This window comes from Suricata suricatta, chromosome 11, assembly GCF_006229205.1.
Source record: "Suricata suricatta isolate VVHF042 chromosome 11, meerkat_22Aug2017_6uvM2_HiC, whole genome shotgun sequence".
Classification (NCBI taxonomy): domain Eukaryota; kingdom Metazoa; phylum Chordata; class Mammalia; order Carnivora; family Herpestidae; genus Suricata; species Suricata suricatta.
The window spans coordinates 17,327,257-17,347,441 of NC_043710.1; the positions used below are offsets into that span (position 1 = coordinate 17,327,257).

Here is a 20,185-nt window from a genome sequence, read left to right on the forward strand (position 1 = left end):
TAGTTAAGGAGTAGAGGCATATATTCGGCCTTGAACTCTCTCAATTTGAACCTACTGGTCCCCTAGTGGGGATGAAGACAACCAACGAGCAAACAAAAGCCTTCAGAGAGTGGAAGAGTGAGAATAAAGTAGCTGAGGGAGGACTGAGGACAAGCTGAGCTGTTGGGAAAGTCCTGTTTGGGAGGGGAATCTTTTGAGCGAAGCTCTGAATGACAAGAAAGACCCAAGTAGATGGGTATCTGAGCCAAAAAAGTATTCCAAGTAAGAGAAAAAGCAAGGGTAAGGGCCTTGAGGTGGGAACAAGGTGGTATGTTTGATAAGCAGATCATGGCCTGAATGGAGGAGCCTAGTGAGAAATAAGAAGGCTCCAAGAAGGGGTGAGTAAGGAATACAGGTGCCTGGTCACATAGGGTCTTTGCTTCAGATGTCCTTGGTGCCGGCAGTCATTTCTCCTCCTCTCCCCCTTTTTGTAACTAGCAGAAGCCTGTTCTTGTTCAGATGCTCCTCTCTCTTCCTCCCACAACTCAGGCTGTTTAGTCTACGACAATGGTTGGCCAACTTTGAAGACCCAGATAGCAAAGATCTGGGGCTTAGAGAGCCATATAATCTCTGGTTCCATGACTTCTCTATGCTTGGGTCCATACTCTGGAGGTAGAATCCTGCCTTGCGAGAAATAGTCCCCTCCAAGGCTCTTTGGCTGCTTTCCAAAGCACACAAGGACTTAAAATGTCGGCACCCAAAGGCCCGAACGTAGATGACCCTGCCAACCAGCACGAGAGCGACCACAGACAGCGCGTGAACAAATGGGCATGCTGTGTTCTAATAAAACTTTATTTACACAAGATGAGAGAGGGGTTGCAGATGCTGGTGGGCAAGTGGGTACCTGTAGGAACACATCCTTGAGGAGGTGACCAGCCGTCCCTTCAGCCCACACTCTCTCCCTCTTCTCTCTCCCTCTGTGCCAAGCTCTCTACATTCTAAGCATCCTCACTCAGAAGTGATGGAGGTGGCTTCATGCCACACACACTCAGCCCTCCTGGAGGGAGAGCTGCTGAGTGGGCCATGCCCACAGGAGTCGGAGGCGGGGGCCTGGGCTTGGCAGGGATGTCTTAAAATCCTAAAGAATGGAGTGGGGTCAGGGCATGCTCAGGACACGCCCCTTGACTCTTGCTGCCCCACCCACTTTTGGCCTTTCCCCTCTCTGACAAAAGAGAGGCAATAGAGGACTGGCAGAAGGCAGGAAGGAGGAAGAGAGCCCCTCTCCCCGCTCTGGCAGCTCTTGCAGTGAACCTTCCACACGTGACAGATGCTTACGGCTTTAGACAATGAAACGGATCATCGCCTTCTATCTTAAGCTGGGGTCATTACCCCTCAATTCTGCAGAGGCGCCTCCATGGCTTAATTTTTTGTTGTTTGCATAGGAGATTGTTTCAATTAAAGAGGACTGGAAACATTTCCCTCCATTTCTTTGGCAAACAGAGCCTTATTGCCTCCCACCCAAAAAAGTAAAGAAGCCAACATTACAATTTAAAAAAACAAAAACAAACTAACTCTTCAGCAGAGATGGGCGGGCTGTGAGTGAAAGGATATCTGTACAGAGAGGGATTTCATCAGGAAAAACACATCTGTCAACTTCTGTGATAAGTCACTGAGCGGTGGAACTCACTGAAACAATCTAACACAATGGGATCACCCCCTCTTTGCTCCTTGGGGTCCCTCAGATCTTCTGCCAGATTTACCTGATGCCAGGAAGACTATTCCATTTGGTGGAAGGGAAGTGACTTGGGAATGGGCACAGCCCCCCAGTTGCTGGGTCACAGGAAGCACTTGGAAGGTGATTGCTAAAATACAGATTGTTAAGCTCTGACCTTGAGAATAGAATGGCCAAGGAAGGGCACCAGAGAATCAGTATCTTTAACATTTGCTCCAGGCAAGTGTGGGGAGTTCGATGTAGGATATAAATGATGCGGAGGCAGAGCGGGGAGGTTGGCTGGGTTCTAAGGGGTCAGCAGGAGCCAAAGTTATAAGGCGGCAGAGCCCATAAATAAGCAGATACCTCGAGGCAGGAGAAAGAGTTGAAGGTGAAAACGCCAGTTCGTGGAAGGAGAGACAGGCCCATAAAAAGAAGCAGCGACTCAGAGTCGCTGACTCAGTTGAGTGGAGAGAAGCCACAGAAGGAAGGTTCGCGATACTAGGCGGTGCAGGATGGAGCAAAAGGAGCGTGCACACCAGAAAGAAGGTGACACAATGCTTACAAGTAGGCAAAGCACAACGGGAGATGAAAAGCACCTATCAGTACAGAGAGGTACGTCCCTTGATGCAGGACATATTTTACAGAGAAAACATAGTCACAACACAGCAACCAATACAAGGTCAACACGTATTAGAGATGGATGGAGAACTGCCCCTAACATACAAGCTACTGGAAGACTTTTAGTGCCTTCTTTTCAGAATTGGACCGATGAAGTCGATCAAAAAACTGTTTTGGTAGCCCCTCGCCATACGTTGCTTTTGAGCACTTGGAATGTAGCAAGTTGAGATGCGCTGTAAGAACGAGATATAAATACCAGATTCCAAAGACTGTAAAAAAACAGAAGAAAGAAAGAATGTGAAATAGCTCATGAGCACTTTTCAGATGGATTGTTTGCAGAAACGATCGCAGTTTGGATGTATCGGGTTAAATAAAATATCGTCAAATCAAGATCGGATGTTTGTTTTGACTTTTGTGATGTGGCCAATAGAAAATGCAAAGTGACCTACGGGCATGCGCTGTGTTTCTCCTGGGTAGCGCCCCGGCTGGGGGACCAAATACCGCAGCAAGTGATTCTTGGAAGCCCCATCGTTTTCCGGCTCCGGTCCTTGGACGCCCAGAGCTTCTTCCTCTACCGGCAAGGTGCTTGTGAGGATTAAGTGGGATAGCGTAGTCTTCCGTTTCCTGAAAAGATAAAATAAAAAGCTGGAGGTGAAGGGGGCCCACTCGTTTTTGCCTCCTGTCCCTGCGCCCCGGGCATCCGGAGCTATGGGTGAAAACTCTGGGGCAGAGCTCCCCGGGGAGACAGAGTCCAGGTGGAGGGTGAGATGCTGGGATTGACGATTTCCCACCCTGAGGATTTCGCACTATGGTTCCGGTGCACACTCCGCAGGAGGCCTCACACCGCTTTGAATTGAGACCGCTTCACCCCTCTAGATGCCTTAGAAACAAGACATTGAACTTCAGCTGCTCTCAGGGAAACTTGCAAATGATTGTCATTGCAGATTCCCAGCAAGCTCAAGCCAGAAGGCCCCTGAGTCGTCACCTTGTAGGTTGAGATAACCGAGTTGTCCCAATGTTTCTGGAGTGTTCTGTTCTTAGCACCGAGAGCCCCTCATTCTAGGAAACCTCTCAGTCCGGAGCCAACTAGGGAAGGTGTGAAGGTCCTCGCACCCAGGTTGCACAGACCTTCCCTGGTTAGAAGAGTCACCACAGGACATTTGTTAAGACACAGATCCCCAGACCCACCTCGTCATTTAGAATCACTAGGGCCAGAGCCGCACATCGGGACTCCCCAGCTCCGCAGGTGGCTCTGACATCCAATCAGGTTCGGGAATACACACGGGAACAATTGTTGTGTTATGTGGATGAGGAAACTGAGGTCCAGAAAGGGACACTGAGGTGAAATCAATACCTTTAAGGGGCCTCCTTCCACTTAATGATTCAAAATCACAGTATAAAATGGGCTGTAAAGCAGGTATAAGACAGGTAAACAATGTTCTGATGTACCCTCTTGGAGTCTATTTCATCCACTTTTTTTTTTAACCATAAAAAGCATTTTGTAGGTGTCCTCCTTTGCTGATGTTCAGGGTCCAGACTCGGTCTGTCTCCTGGGTGGTTCGTCCTCAGGCCTGGCCTGGACCCCAGGACCTTGCCGTGACAGGTGTTTCCTGAAGCCACAGCTGTTTAGAGAGCTCTGGCTTCCCCTCCCCAACCTGGGAAGCGGGGTTTCTGCTCCGGCCTGCCCAGGGCATGGGATGCCCCTCTGACACACTCCTTCCAGATCCTTCCTGCCACAGGTAGTGCCCAAGGGCAGTGCGGGGGGAGGAGCTCCTCCTGAAACACTTGTGTGGGAGTAGGGGCTGGTGGGGAAAAAGTGGAGGCACCGGACTCCATGAATTCTCTACCACTGCAGGACACCATGAGATAAATGTTGAGACCCTTTGGTTACCTATTGAGTGAAAAGAGGGTCATCTTTTGCGATACACAGGCCACTTACTACATGTCCTTGTCCTGCTCAGTCATGCTCAGTCAAGCCTGATATTCCCATCACTTGGACTCTCGGTTGCCAGATTTTTCATTTCTTGGAAAGGAAACAGCATGTAGCATGGAAACGGCTCTCGCTCTAGAGCTGGACAATGTGGGTCCAAAGTCCAGCTTTGCCTCCTACAGGCAAATCACTCAGCCCCCCTGGATCTCAGAGCTCCGGAGTGAAATGAGGCAACAGCACCAGCCCTGCGGCATTACTGTGAGGACTGAAGGTACAGTATACAAACATCTCAGGCACACAGTAGGAATCCATAAATAATAGTAGCTGTGTAATCATAACAATGTCCATTAAAGCGCTTGGTGTCCATTAAGGGCTCCGCTCCTGTCTTTGAGACAGACTCCACTCCCCAGTGACCCCGAGTCCCCCGGGGGAGAGTCTACACAATAAAAAGAAAGGTATGTTACCCAGAGAGATGCAAACAGAGAGCAAAGACATCCAGGCAGTTGGTGTTTCCTGGCTGTGAGGCCTGCCCTAGTTTATTTTGGCAGCTGCCTCCGCCATTGGTATGGAGGGAGGAATGGCAGTAAAACAAATGAATCGACCAGGGAAGGGGGGCTGTTTGGTTCCAGCTTCCAGAGGAGAACCCAGCTGTCCCTGTGGTTGAGATGTGATGGGTCCCTAGATCCAGATCCGGCCTTCGCAGGCTTACCCTCAACATAGAGGGCTGTTTCCCAAATCGCCGGGCTGGGAGGAGTTCAGGTTGTTGTGCTAATGACGGTGGTAGCCAGCCATTTATTTGCTTGTGATTCTGCAGTCTGGTCTGGGCGCTGTGGCTCCGCCAAAGGTCATCCGGAGTCGTTCTCATGTGGCTGCCTTCATACGGCAGTCTGGGACAAAGCTCTAAGATGGGCTCTTGGACATGGCCGGTGACTTGAGGTGCTTTGGTTGAGATAGCTGAGGTGACAGGGGGAGGGCGTCTTTCTCCACGTGGCCTCTAGTCCTCAAAAAGCCCAACCCTGGCTCCTTGGAGACTCGGGCCAGCAAGAGGCTGTGATGGGAAACTGCATACCTCTTGAAGGCTCTGGGATTCCCACAAGATCACTCCTGCTATATTTTATTAGCCAAAGCAGTCACTTGCCAACCGCATTCAAGAGAAGGGGCTGGGGGATAGACTTCATCTATTAAAAGAAGCCACATCGCAAAGGATGTGGATGCTGAGAGAGATGATTCATCAGCAACCATTTGTTACAACAATCGACCCCAGCAACACAGGACATTCTCTAGGATATGACACTCAAGGCCCCATCTTCTGGTTCCAATACTCTTTCACACTCCTGGTGAGCTTCTGTGCTCTGGCTTCCTTCTCTGAGCGTCTCAGACCCTTTCCCTCCCTCAGTCCTTTGCTGGTGGGTCTTCTTTGGCAGGACTCAATGTGAACAACAGCACAGGCCCTGGAACCAGCCTGGGGTGGGGCACCCTGGCTCTGCCCCTCACTCTCAGCAGTGTGACCTTGGACAAGTCTCTGTACATCTCTGAGCCTTATTCCCTCCACTGTTGATGAGGCACTGAGACCTGCTCCCATCAGATAGCTGTGATGATGAGGCGAGAGACAGCGGGTCAGGTCCTTGATGGAGAACCTGCCTGGCACCGGAAGGTGACCACTAAGTGTCAGTCCTGATCCACTCCATTCTCAACGGCCTCCACTTCTCTGTCTGGTGAACACCTACTTGTTTTTCTCTGGCACGTCCTTTGAAGGTTTTCCCTGGATCCATCCAAGCTAACCCCAAGGAGAACTAATCACTCCCTTCTTTCAGCTCCCATGGCCTCTGCAACACCCTAGTTATGTCCCAGGCCACCTTGACATGTACATGTGTGTCTCTCCCAGAGTGGCAGTTCTTGCATCCAGGAATTACATCTCATCCTTTTGTCTTCAAGGCCCAGAACACGGTGGGTGCCCTGTATGTGCATTTGGAGAATGAACAGGTGGGTGTCTGGGTTCCCAGAACTCAGAGACACCCTTGTTTCCCTAGTACCCATTTCTCTCATGTCCGAGGTGTTCTTGTTCCAGCGAGGTGGCCTGTGGACACGTGATCTAGTGTCACGATGGCTGCTCTGGGGTGAAATGCCCAGCAGCTGTTGCAGCCCCATCTGCCATTCCTAAGTCCCGAGGGCTGTACAGCTTGGGAAAAAGGGGAGCCATACTCTTCCCACGGGTCGTGATGCATTACGAATTCAGGCATCAAGCAGGAAGGCTACAGCTCAGTGCTCATGAGATAAACGCACATTCCTCGTTCGCACAGAGCAAACATGCTGACTGCCATCAGCTTTGTTGGACCCACAGGGACGACAGTGTGGGGACCAAGGAGGTTGGCTTCAGGTGGGCAGGCCCCATCCTTCCGGCTCAGCAAGAAATAACCCTTGCAGCTGAGACTTTCATGGGGGGACAATGGAACTGGGTTCAAATTCTAGCTCCGTCACTCAGTGATTCAAACCTGGGCTAATTGCCTCTCTTCTCTGAACCTCCAGTTTGTTTATCAGTAACATGGGGATTATGGGAACTCTTTGGAAAGGCGCCTGTGAAGATTGACTAAGGGGACATAGGCAGCAAATGATGGGCACAGTATACCTGTTTTTTTCATGCTCCAAAAACCGTCTCAGATTCTCTGATCTATGACCATTGCTCTGGTCTATAAATTATTCCATAAAATAAGTAACTGAGCTTGTTAAGTGCCTTCCTAGACTTTTAATGAAGTTTATTGGATTTGGAGAAATAGCAAAGTGTGGGTGCTGGGGGATGCTAGGTACACCCACTGGGCAATAAATATCAATGCTAATAATATTGGAGCTAACAGATGAACATCTCACATGAGCTGGGGATTATTCTAAGCATTTAAGAAAAATTTTTTTAAACATGCTTTAATATTGATCTTTGAGAAAGACAGAGAGAGATAGAGCACGAGCAAGGGGAGGGGCAGAGAGAGAGGGAGACACAGGCTCCAGATTCTGAGCTGTCAGCCCAAAGCCCGACACGGAGCTCGAACCCATGAACCACTAGATCATGACCTGAGCTGAAATCAGACAGTTAAATAAATGAGCCACCCAGACGGCCCTTTAAGCATTTTACATACATCGTTCAGTCTTGGTAACTACACTGTGAGGTCGATGCTACAATTTTTCGGGTTCCATAGAGGAAGAAACTGAGGCCCAGAGAGGTTGAACACCATTCACCGTTACACAGCCAGATAGAGGCAGAACCAGGTCTCAAGCAGGTGGTCTCCTGTCACGGCTTGTGTTTGAACCTTGAGGTTCTACTGTCCAGGAGTGGCTGATTCTGCTTTACCAACCTGATGGCTCTGGTGTTAGTGCTAAATATGCCATAGCAAATGACAAGGACAAGAGTACCTGATGCTCGCAGAGCACTTACCATGTGACTGCACTTTGCTGAGGCCTCTCTTTGAACTGTTATGCTGGTTGTAGGAGGCCAGAACTATGATTTCCATCTTATAAAGGAGGAAACTGAGATACAGTAAAAGCAAGAGATGGAGTGGGGGGAAGGGAGAGAGAATCCCAAGCAGGCTCTGCTGCTTGGAGTGGAGAGCCCGACTTGGGGCTCAAACCCGCAAACCGTGAGATGGTGACCTGAGCCGAAATCAAGAGTTGGAAGCTCACCCGACTGAGCCACCCAGGGGCCCCTGGCAGAACCCAGCTTTAACCAGCATGTGTTGTTACAAATGGATGGCGATGCAGGTGCATGAGTGTCTGAAACTGTCCAAGCTTAGGCGTGGCATGTCATTATTCAACCGACGAAACTCAATTCCCAGGCACTGTGCAGGGCCACTGCTTTGGCCTCCCGGATCCCCACCCACACAGCAGCTTCGCCAGGGCAGGCCTCCCTCCTGAGCCCACTGTAGCTGCTCCTGCCCGGCCCCTCGGCATCATGCCCCATCCTTCCCTTCACCAGAGGGTTCACCACCTGGAGCAGGAGTTCACCGCCTGGGTCCACGGGCCTCCAGAGAATTCAGGGGGTCAGAGAACTTGGAAGGGGGGAGAATAATATTTCTGTGTTCACTGATCTCAACCTAATGGAGTATTTCCTTTAGTTGTATGTCACCTCTAGAAGTCACATATAAATTCCTATCACATTTGTATAGACACAGATGCCTTGAAATACCACTTATGCCTATCACTACGTCGAAATTATGGTGCTTATCAGGCCTGCCTCTGGATCTTATTATTGAATGCTTTAATAAAGAAGCACATATAGTGCTAAATCATAAATTTGTTGTTTTAATATTTTGATACTATTTTAAATGTAATTAGTATACCTTCTAATCCAATATAGTTTTATTGGATGCATTGGAAAACAATATTCCCGGGGCACCGGGGTGGTTTAGTCGGTTAAGCATCTGGCTTTGGCTCAGGTCATGATCTCAGGGTTCGTGGGTTCGAGCCTCGCATCGGGCTCTGTGCTGACAGCTAGCTAACAGCTTGGAGCCTGTTTCAGATTCTGTGTCTCCCTTTCTCTCTGAACCTCCCCTGCTCATGCTGTCTCTCTCTGTCTCTCAAAAATAAATTAAAAAAAAACAGGGGAAAAAAAGAAAAAAGAAAAACAATATTTCCAGGAGTCTATAGTCTTCATCAGACTTCCAAAGAGTCCCTGGCTCATGAACTATTTCTAGCAATCCTTTGAGGTAGGACTCTGTTATCACCTCTCATGATTCCCATTTTACAGAAGATGAAACTCAGGCATGGAGAAGTCAAGAATACTGCCCAAGGGCACACAGTAAGTGCAGAACAAGGATACGGATTCAAGACAATCTAGACCAGAGCCTACCTTCTTGGTCAGCATGCTTGATCAGGCCCCCTCAGTGCCCTTGTAGGCTTCCAGAACATTCCAACCTGGAATGTAATCGCTGTTGTATCTCTCAGCAAACGCCAAGGACCCTGAGTATCCTGAAGGTTGCGACTGGTTTTATTTATCTCTGAGTCCCTAATGCCTGAGCCAATGCTGAGCCCAGAAAAGGTTCTAAATAAAAGTTTTTGAATGAATGAACCCATAACGCATCTACGCTGTTGAGCAAAGACGCCCCTTGCCTGCCAGGATCTTTAGTGAGTTAACAAAAAGGCCCCAAACCAAATAATTCGTCCACATTTTATAATGGCATCAATACAGACTTGTGCATTTTAATAGCACTTTTGATGTTGCCAGGAATTTTTATATCCCTTTGACTTGAACCTCGAGTGTAAATTGGTCTGGACGGGAATGAGGTACCTGCTTTCACAGAGAAGTAAATGGAGGCTCCCGGCGGTTGAGTCTAGGCAGTAAAGCACGGGGATGAAGGGCAGAGGCTGGCATCCCAGCAGCGGTCTGGGTTCAAGTGCAACTCAGCCATGCCCTGGCTGACCACAAGAGAGAGCTTCACCTCCCAGAGCCCAGTGACCTCGCCCGCAGAGTGGGGACAGCAATAGCCGCTGACAGCATTGCGGGAGAGGATGCCTACTGTCCAGAAGAGCTTCTGGCATGTCGTCAGGACACAGTGGATGGTATCGGTCCCCCAAGATCAGGGGAAGAATGTGACGGTGTTGGTGTTGTCACAGCTCACATGCGATTGAGATCGTGTGTTGCAGCAGAGTTAGAATTCGATTCTCATTCCCACTCAGCCATGCAGCCGGAATAAAACCCTGTCCTTCCCTGGACCTTGGTTTTTCTGATTGGCAAACAAGGAGGGTAGGACAAGTTCAGGATGTCTGGGCACAGAGTTCCTTCTTCGTAGGAAAGTTATGGGCAGAATCAATTTGAAAAACAAAACCAGGTGCTGCCCAGTGTAGACACCCCTCTCCCCTCCCCCAGGAGCTCTTGGGCCTCTGCTTAAAGTCAGCTAGAGCAAGCTGGTTTAGATGGGGGTCAGAATGAGAGAGTGAGGGCCCGGGTAGACCTGCAGACCTGCCCCCTTTGGTGTGAGGAGTTAAAACAGAAGGTGTGTGTGCAGGGTTGGGGGGCTATTAGTGGATTTCAGTGTCTTTAGATGGGTAGCCTCCTGAGGGTAGCCCAGTTTCATCCATGTTCAGACTTCTCCAGCCCAACTCTTAGAGCGTGTAAATCTTTAAGGAGAGTTGGAATCTCTCTGACTCATCTTCAACTCCCCCCCCCACCCCAACCCATTCACTTCTTTCCTCTGATTGCAACTCTCATGATTATGAGCCTTGAAGATTCCTAGGAACATAACATTGGTGCAAAAGGCTGACTGCACAGGCCTCTGCCAGGGGACCCTCTCTGGAGCTGAGCAGTGAGCAGGGCCAGTGGAATCCCCCTCCTGGAAGATGGGTCCGTGAGCCCGTGATATAAATGGCCTCTGGTCCTTCATATTGTTAAACTGTGGTGCAGAGAGACTGGAACCGTGTAGAAGAAGGCAGCAGGGTCAGCCCAGGCTGGAACAACGCTCAAGAGAACCTATTGAGCAGCTCTTCTTCCCCAAATGACTTTCCTCATGTAAAATTGTCTTCTATTATTGCTGGAAAAAGGGTTTTTAAAAGAGGTTAACATGCGATTTAATGAATATGGAGTAATAATGTTCCTTGTATCAAATTAAAATTCTAAGACTGCCACACGAAACAAGTGCATTATGAGTATCCAACATTATGTATGATTATTACTGGACTGCTTGATTGCCCTACATACTTGGGAGTAAAAGAAACAGCTCCAAGTCTTGCATGTGAATTGGCAAGCGTCACCCTCAGAATGAGAATCTGGGCAGCCAGAAGCATGCCCACCCAGACAATGAATGTCCTGAGATACTAGGATATATTCTCATGATAAATCAGAAGGATAATGGAAGCGATAGACAACAGCCTTGGTTTCATGGAGGCAGCAGGTAGAGAGGGGAGTGGATGAGTGTGGAGTCCAGTGGCTCTATCTTTATGCTGTGTGACTTTAGGCAAGTCACTGCCCCTTTCTGAGCCTCCATTTCTCTACACTGTCGTATAGTCTGGATTAAAGACCACTGTGAGGATAAACTGAGGCTATAGATGTGACGGCATTTTGGAAACTCTCATGGGTTACTGAGGTTTGGGGATTGAGGATAATAGAAAGGTCTTTATGACAATTTCTTCCCTATTCCTGCTGCTCCCCCACTTCTGAAGTCCGGATGCCGTCTATAACATTTAATAATAGTCTCCCACACACTATTAAGTGCTAAGGGCCGGGTATTATTTCACTCAGTTCTACATAATACTTATGTCCTAAGTATTATTATTAACTGTATTTCATAAAGTAGAAAACAGAGCTTCAAAATGGCTGATAACCCGCCCAAGGCCACGGGACCAGTAAGCAGCAGGAATTTAAACCCAAGTAAGGACATCCTATCACCTCTTAGTTCTTATGCTGTGTTCGCCTCTAAAATATGCCTGACAAGCTGCTTCCAAATTGTGCTTGAACTCCTCCAGGGACGAAGGGCTCATTACCACCCTCCTCCCTATCCACAATGAGTGCTCTCCCCTGACACATAAAGCATTATTATGGTGATATTATTATCTGTAAAATAGAGTGATTGGAGTCGATGCTCTCTTAACGTCTATTCCAGAAACATCACTTGAAGAGCACAACCATTTACCGACAAATCCAGCCTGGCTTCGGAAGAAAGGATTAAACATCTCCGGATGAAAATGGAACATGGCGAGTAAGAGGTGTGTGTGAATGGGGGCAATGAATCCTTTTTGGCCGATCACTGTAAAAAAACATTTGCTGGAGAGGAGGCATTTATTCCCCGCAGACACATGGTGCGATTTTGAAATATCTCCACAGAAGGAAAGATGACGGAGGAAATACAAATCTATTAAGTGTGCAGGGCGAAAGAAAAAGGGACTTCCATAAAAGAATTTCTAAACCGTATCAAAGGCTGCTGGGGTCAGCGAGGGCTGTCAGACACCACCAATTAGAGCTAAATGGGAAACTGGCTTAAATCTCAAAATTAAAGATGAAGAGCGGCAATTAACCTGTCTTCTAACAGAAAACACAGCCCTTAATGCTCAGTGTAATTTAATATTTCAAAATTATGACCGCCAGCATCCACGGCGGCTGTTCGACCATATAAAATGGACAATAAAAATCTCTGCGGGGCTTCGGCTGTCCTGAGCAAACTGAGGTACGTGGGTCCACGGTGGGTCTGAAGTCACAGTGGCTGGACTGGCCCGGACACAGTCAGAATTCACCTCAGGACACCTCGGCTCCGTTTTCCAAAGACCCATTCTCTGGCCAGCGGGGACCTTTTGATTTGGGTTTCTGAGGCTTTAATGGGGAGGATTACGCTGATGGGAGTGGAAAAGAAACCCCCCGCCGTGCTTAGAGGGGCTGCAGACTTTTCCAGCAGATCTCTCCAAAGCAGTGCTTCTCAGCCTTGAGGAGCTTTGAAAATGCCTCACCCCTGGGCCTTCACATAGACCACAAGCCCAGGGCATTGGTGTCTTTGAAAGCTCTCTGTTCATTTTCACTGGCACCCGGGGTTGAAAACTGCTGCTCCTGAATATTGTGGGCCCACCAAAGAGGAGAAAGCAGACATCTGGAATATAGTCAGCCTTGATTTATGCTAGAATCACCAGGATGACACCTGCCACGCTGTCACTGAGCTGTGCAGATGAGAAAATGGGCCCATGGAACATTTTCCTCCTGGCAGGTAGGAGTTGGGAACGCAAGAGAACATAGATTTCAGCCTCTGACAGAGCCTTGGAGCGTAAAACCGGGACTATAAAAAGCCCATGGCTGAGAATCAAGGAGTCCCTGGACTCTCAAAATGTGTGAGACCCCTGTTGGTGTCTGGCCTTCCAGGGTGAAGCTGAGACCCCCATCTGGAGCTTTCTAATACCTCCTCCTGGCCCTGAACCAGCTTCCCCATTATTCTCTGTGACTCTTATCCCATTGCCTGGGTAACAGTGTGGGGCACTGGGCAAGTTCCCAGCTCTGCAGACAGATGGGTGAACTCAGTGTGCAGAGTTAAACACCGTTTAATGAGTGATCTGGGGCAAAGAGTTCCCCACGTTGAGCTTCCTCAGTTTCCTCATCTGTCAAACGCAGATAATAAGAGGACTCACAGGGTTAGTGTAAGGAGTGCCTGAAATCATCTGGGCGGGGCCCCGCCTGGTGTCTGGGACATTCCGCCGCCTACTCGGCTTCATGGATACCCCTTCGAGACCCACTCTCGGCAGCAGCTGTGGGTGTGCTCTTCCCTGGGTCGCCTCATGCCTCGGGGCCGCCGTGCTTTTGCCTAGCCAGGTCCTTCCACTGGGAATGCCTTTCCTCATCGTCCGTCGCTCCCTGTCCCGTCCCACATTATTTGCCCTGATGCTAGGTTAGACGCTAGACTCACCACTCGCTTTTTTCTCTTTGCTTCTTCTCCATTCCAGAATTTAGGTTTCAAACTCTGCAACAGGATTCTTCTCTCCTCTGCCCATTCACCTTACCTGCGTCTTAGACTCCTGCTTTGCAGTGAGCAATGTCTGCCTGACTACCACCTTCACTCCCCCCTCCACTGAGAGGTCCCTGAGGATACTAGGTGTGACATTTCCTCTCCTGGAGGCCAGTGTGGAGTCTCAGGAAAGCGTGTGCTTTGGCATTAATCTTCCAGCAAGTCAAAGAGGTCAGTCTTGTTCTTATCCCCACTTTACAGAAGAGGAAACTGAGGCAGAGGTTAAGTCACTTGCCTCAAGGCAAATGGCTCTAGCTCAGAGCTGGGGCTCGAGCCCAGTAGGCTGGGCTCTAGAGTCCTCGCTCTTCACCTCTTTGAGATGCATCCTTGCGGAGTGAGATGAGAAGAGACAGGAGGGACAGGACAGAGGAACAACCAAGGAGGCTGTGTTACAGAGACACCGTGAGCCCCAGCTGGAGCAGGGAGGCTGTTATCAGCATCAGAGGGCCTCGGGAGGTCCCATGAGCACCAAGTTTCCTTTCCTATCACTGTGTGGACCACCGAGGACGGGCTCAGAGGTCACTGATCAAGCATCCATTCCAGAGGGATGTCCTTATGCCCAGACACTGCCCAGCCCTCCTCCACCCTACCTGGATGGGTGGTAACTCCGAGTCCAAACCTTCCCCCAACCAGAAGGTGGGGGGCCCTGGGCGTCTAGAGTGATGGTGGTGGCATGAAGGAAAAGATCCCCCACTTCCTGCCCTGGCCGAGATCAGGCTGAAAGAAGAAAGAACCAGCTGGAAACCACCACTGTGAAACACAAGCAGTAACATACCCTGTGGCTCACGGGCCAATGGCCTGGAGCTCTGCAAGAGCAAAGCAACTCTCCCTCTGCCCTTGTTTCTCTGGGCCCGGCTCCAGCCGCCTCCTCTGACCCCGCTGGTGACGGTCCTCTGGCCCACAGCCCTTCCCACACACCCCTCTATAATGACAGTGGCCTCTCCGCCTTATGCTTATGCCTGTGGCCTGCTTGGTCCCGCAGACCGAGCTGTGCTTGAAGAGCAGGTCCACTCGTACTCATCTCTGTCTTCACCATGCCATCCCCCAGCATGTGGCCGGTGAGCCAGGGTGGGCTGGGTGGATGGCGCCCCAGCTAGACAGGTTAGTCAACTGGTTGGTGCACATCACCTTAACCGGAGGGCACATGAATTCTGTGACCTGCACAGCTCCCGTGAAGCCTCCCTCCCTCCACCCTCCCCCCAGCACCTCACTGAATAGTAGGCTCCATTCTGCCGCTGACCATCCTGCCTCCACCACGCTCATTAGCTGGGTGGGGGAGGGTCTAGGTGACTCACTTAACTCCTCCGAGCCTCAGCTGCCCCATCTATAGAAGGGGCCAATAGCGCCTGCCTTACAGAGTCATTTGAGGGTACAATGAGTTGCCGTTTGGAAGAAGCCTTGCATAGGACCGGCAACAGGAGATTCTTGACGGTCCATGGTTTCCTGTAGGGCTTTTGCCTTCCAAATTGCAAAAGCAAACTGCTTCCGTTTGGCCCTGATGGTGTCCTTCTGCTGGTTCCTAGGCAGTGCGGGGCACCAGGGCCCTTCTTCCAGCCTCCCTCACTGTGATCAGGCCCGGCACAGGTGTCCCAGGACCCTTGCCAGAGGGACTTAATCCCTCCCCATCAGCACCATGAGGGCCCTTTGCCTCCTCACTGTCACCTCCCCCAGGAAGTCTGGTCTCACGGAAGGGCAAGAGGGGAGGATGCCCTTGGGCCATACCTAATGCTGGTGCTGGCGGCTGTTGCGTGCCCCTCCCATCCCGTTCTGACCCCTCACCCAAACTTCTGAGCGGCTGCAGACCCAGCAGCGGAAACTGCTCTTCTGCAGAATCAGGCTTCACAGACAAAACCAGAACAGCAAAAGTTTGAAAACTCAGAGTGATTTCAGGCCCAGAGAACTGAGTGTTCAGAACAGAGCCCAGAGCAGGGTCTGCTCCCTGGAGTGGGGAAGGGAAGCACTAGTCTCTTCCCCACCCCCCTCCCTCCCCCAAGTTAAAACAGAAGTCTTTGGAGTTTCCACTGCTTGCCTTCCTTAGCAGTTAACGGAGGGTCTGCGGCTGCTGTTGGTAACCTTAAAAAAACAAAACATAACAAAACAAAACCCCACACACAACTCCCCAAGGTGTTTTTTCAATTCCTGGGACAGCACTTCAGGGGTTGTTTTTACATCCACAAATCCCTTCTGTCCTCTGGCCGTGTAGGGGGACGTGGTTCTTTTCCTTGTTTTCTAGATGACCAAAGGGAGGAAGCTCAGAGAGGTGAAGACACTTGTCCTTGGTCACCCAGCTTGTGAGTGCTGGGCTGGGGTCGGCACCCATCTCACGGGGAACCAGCAAATTCCCCATTGTGCCCTGGGGCTTCCGGGGTTCTGGGGGTGGGGGACGATGGGAAGAAGGAGAGCCAGTGGGTTTGGGCTTTTTCTGCATTTCTGTCTCACCAGCGATTGGGATGGTGGGCCCAGAGCAGAGCACTTGAAGGACTTGTCTGGAGGGCAAGGAGTGCGGGAGGGGAGGACACTGGGGATATTCAGAGGTGGGTTAATTTTGGCTCCTGTTACTCCTTAGAGGTATTTATTCCTCTTACATATCATTTGGGCTTCCACGTAGATTTCATTTGAAGAATGAGATAAACAGCTTAAAAATAACTGGAAAGTGGCGAACCAGCCCAAGTCAAGTCCCTGGCTTGCGCCTGGCACATTGGTGTGTGATCAGCTGGGTTTCTTTGCAGGTCATGGTGAAACACGAAACTCACAAATCTAGAAGAGACTGGACACCAGCGGAGTTGCTGGCGCGAGTGGTTGGGGGCGGTGCCTCTGCACTGAATTTAAGATCTTTAGTATTAAACAACGGGCAAGAGTGTCTTAAATATGGGCCAGACCCACCCAGCTTCCTCCCAGCGGCAAAACTCCAGGGAAGAGTTTGTAAGACGTGAGCCTGGTCTGAGGGGCGTGGCTCTCTAGGTAGGTCAGCCCCTGATCCTGAGCCAGTGACTCTGACCTTCAGGCCGGACTAAGAGGTTTTGCCTCATCCAAGCAAAACACGTCAGACTTGGGCACCTTGGGTCAGCCTCGGGCAGGCGGCCTGGCAGGGCAACTTAAGAGAGGCAGCAGTTTAAGGAAGTCTCTGAAGTCGCTCAGACATCTGCAGAGGCTAAAACAGCAATTTCCTCTTGGTGGCTGGACATGGTGTTCCCGGAGGAACACGTGGCCCCCAGGTGCTCAGCGGCAGAGGCTGGTGTCTCCAACCTGCTTCCTGCCGCTCGACCTGCTCAGAGCCAGGGTGAAGCCATTTGACAGTCCACACAGGAGTAAGGGCCAGGGCTGGGGTCACCGGGACCAACAAGACACGGCCCTGAAGAGCAGAAGACACGCCAGGGACTTCTGTCCCACTAGCCAGTGGGTTCTGGAGGTAATGACTGCAACAAACACTACAATTTGTTGAGAACTTACTATGTGCTAAGTGCTTTACATGCATTGCCTCATTGAATTATTACCACCCAATGGCAGGGAAGTAATTTTGCTAGCTCCGTTTAACAGATTAAAAGACTGAGGTTCAGGGAAGTTTAGTCAAAGAGTAAATGGCAGACCAGAGCCTTGAACCCAAGTTTGGTGCCCAAGACTTCACCCTTGATCGAGGTCCATTGTCCAGACCCAAGGTATCAGAAGCAGTGAGACTCCACCCCTACCAAGGGCTCCTGCCTTAGTTTCTCTATCCCATACCTTTTCAGGGGGGACAATGTCCCCCCCCCCACTCAGGGGACAACAATTGACTCCAGGGGGGGCACAAAATATCTTACCTTTTTAAAATGTTTTTTATTTATTTTTGAGAGATAGAGATAGTTGGAGCAGGGGAGGGTCAGAGAGAGAGGGAGATATAGAATCTGAAGCAGGCTCCAGGTTCTGAGCTAGCTGTCAGCACAGAGCCTGACGTGGGGCTTGAACCCATGAACTGTGAGATCATGACCTGAGCCAAAGTCAGATGCTTAACCAACTGAACCACCCAGGCGCCCCCCAAAATCTTACTTTTTATTGGATAAAGCACTCATACAATATATAAACATATATATAGCATAGCTGTAGAAGTAAAAGTTGTTGGGGGGGGTCTGATTAGAAAAAAAATGCCTCGAACATAGTAGGTGCTCAGCAAACATAGTAGGTGCTTTGCTGCCCACTGGAGCCAAATGTGAATCGGTCCCATTGGGATCTTTGCATATCAGCCCCAGTCTCTGCTCAGTCTCACCCAGGCTCACCCTCACTCCACGAGCCCCTTGTTGTCCAGGGCCCCCAGGCTCCATGCCAGAGTCTGCTGCCATTAGGACCCAGGTTCACGCCCAACATCCTTGTTTCCTCCTGGGAGGCCCCAGCTACCCAGAGTCGCCTGTTGGGACTTGTTACAGGTTAAAAAGGTACAGGCTTAGCTCAGCTAAAATGAAACTTGAACATTTCAGGTCTCTGTTGTCAATTCTCCCAACACAGGGAAAAAGGTAATTGTCAATTAACGAGCCCATCAACTGAGGCGGGAGGAAAATCAATAGCATGGACCAATACGAGCCTTCTAATGCCAGTCAGGATTCCGGGAGCAGGAGCCTTTCAAATAGGTACACGGAGTAATTGGCTTCTCCCTTGTGACCCATCCCTCGGACTCCACAACTCTCCAATTAACATGTACCGTTGACAGGCACACAATTATTTGGTTTCACTGTGCCCCAGCTAGTGTTTGTTCAATCAGAACTTGCAAATACACAGAAAGTGCACAGAATAGCAAATGCGGGACGGCTCCACGGGAAGCCAAACAGCAGGTGGGCCTTAAAGGAACCCTGGATTTGGGGTTTCTCTTCCAGAAAGCTGCCCCGCGTCTCAGCTCAGATGCTGGCCAGCAGCCCTGTTGTGGCCAGCCCCAGACTAGACCTGTCCCCATCCCCACCGAGGAACTCAGACGGGGTTCCCAGGGCTTAGCAGGTCCATGATGTCCCAGAGAGAAAGTGACTATCTTCCTTTACAGAAAAGGAGCCTTCTGTCTGGAAGGCCATTTCTCATCTCTTCCACCTGGATCATTGTGACCCATCCAAATGAGTCTACAGATCCTCAGGGATTCTTCCTGATTTCCCCAGGCTGGACTCTTTTCCCTGTGCACCTTAACATTGGGGGTTGCATCTTCCTTAGCACTTATCCCATTGGGTTACCCCACTGTTCTATCTCCGTTTCCCTCATGAAAGAATATTGAGCCCTCCGATGACAGAGACGAAGCATCTCTAAACATCATCACTAGCACAGAAGGGACTTAGTAAATGGCTGTTGGATGGATGGATAGGTAGGTGATTCAAAAAAAAAGTTGGCAAGTGGATGAATGGATTTGTGGGTTCATGGCAGAATACACGAGGAAATGAAGAAACTGGTTGGGAATGAAGATGGATGAGAGGGGAGAGGATGAGTGGGAAGATATAAAGAGGTTGGGGGTGGGAGGGAGATGGATGGAAGGATGGCTAAAAAACCAGATGGGAGGTGGGCTGGATGGTGTTGGGTGGTATTTGGAAGGCCAGTTAGCGCTGTGGTTAGGAGTACGGGCTCCAGAGCCAGAGGTCTTGTGGTCCATCTCAGCTCTGGTATCTCCTTGTCTCCTGGCTGGGTGACTGTGGGCACATGAATCATTCCCTCTGGGCCTCAGTTTTATTATCTTTAAAATGGAAATAATACTAGAACTTCCTTGTTAGCTTGTAAGGACTAAGGTATACCTATGAAGCACTTACAATGGTGGTGAACACTAGTGAGGCGTGAATAAACATTAGCCACTGTAATTTTTATTATTATGATCATTCCTATTAAGAGAGAAGTCAATGGATGTGTGGAAGGACAGTTGGATGTGCAGATGGTTGGGTGGATGGACAGACAGATGGATGGCCGCGTGACAAGGGAATGAGTGGATGGACAAGCTAATCCACAGATGAGTGGATGGTGGGTGGAGGAGAGGAAGGGAAAGGAGGGAGGGTTGGGGACCAGAATGGATGCCCTAAGGCAAGGGTAGCAGAGGGAGCTATTGCCAGGAACCCTCCTCAGAGCTCACCCCCAACGTGTCAGAGACTGCTAGCTGCCGCATTCCCCTTACATCCGGGTCTTATGGTTCCTGGTGGGAAATCCTATCAGATTCACCCCTCCCAAATACCTAGGTCTGCTCCTGCCATGACTGCTGATAGTTCACAAGCCGAGCTGTCCTCCCTCTGAGGGTTCTCGTGGCACTGAGCAGCTGGTCACTCAGTCCCTGTCCTCCCTCTCACAGAGCCATGCCCAGGGCCAGGCGGATGCTCCTCTTAGATATCGACACCCCATGGGCCCGCTCTCACTCTGCTGGGACTCCGAGTCTGCACGTGGGTGTTCAGGGCCCTACGTGAGGCAACAGGATGCACCTCTGTCCCTGTGACTCCTTCTACATTGTGGAGTTGCCCTCAGCCTCCCAGGAAACTGAGGGAATGGACTGAGCATCGACTATGC

At 50.2% G+C, this 20,185-nt stretch overlaps 1 protein-coding gene across 1 annotated transcript in view; it reads right to left on the minus strand.

Moving 5' to 3' along the window:
• Positions 1-810: 810 nt before the first annotated feature.
• LOC115272469 overlaps positions 811-20,185 on the minus strand; it is a 76,436-nt gene continuing 57,061 nt past the window's right edge. Inside the window, exons 4-5 of the mRNA XM_029915540.1 lie at positions 2,761-2,935; positions 811-2,580 (exon numbers count right to left, since the gene is read on the minus strand). Of these exons, the coding sequence (XP_029771400.1) occupies positions 2,434-2,580; positions 2,761-2,935 (322 nt within the window). The 3' untranslated portion in view covers positions 811-2,433. The remainder of the gene's footprint in view (positions 2,581-2,760; positions 2,936-20,185) is intronic.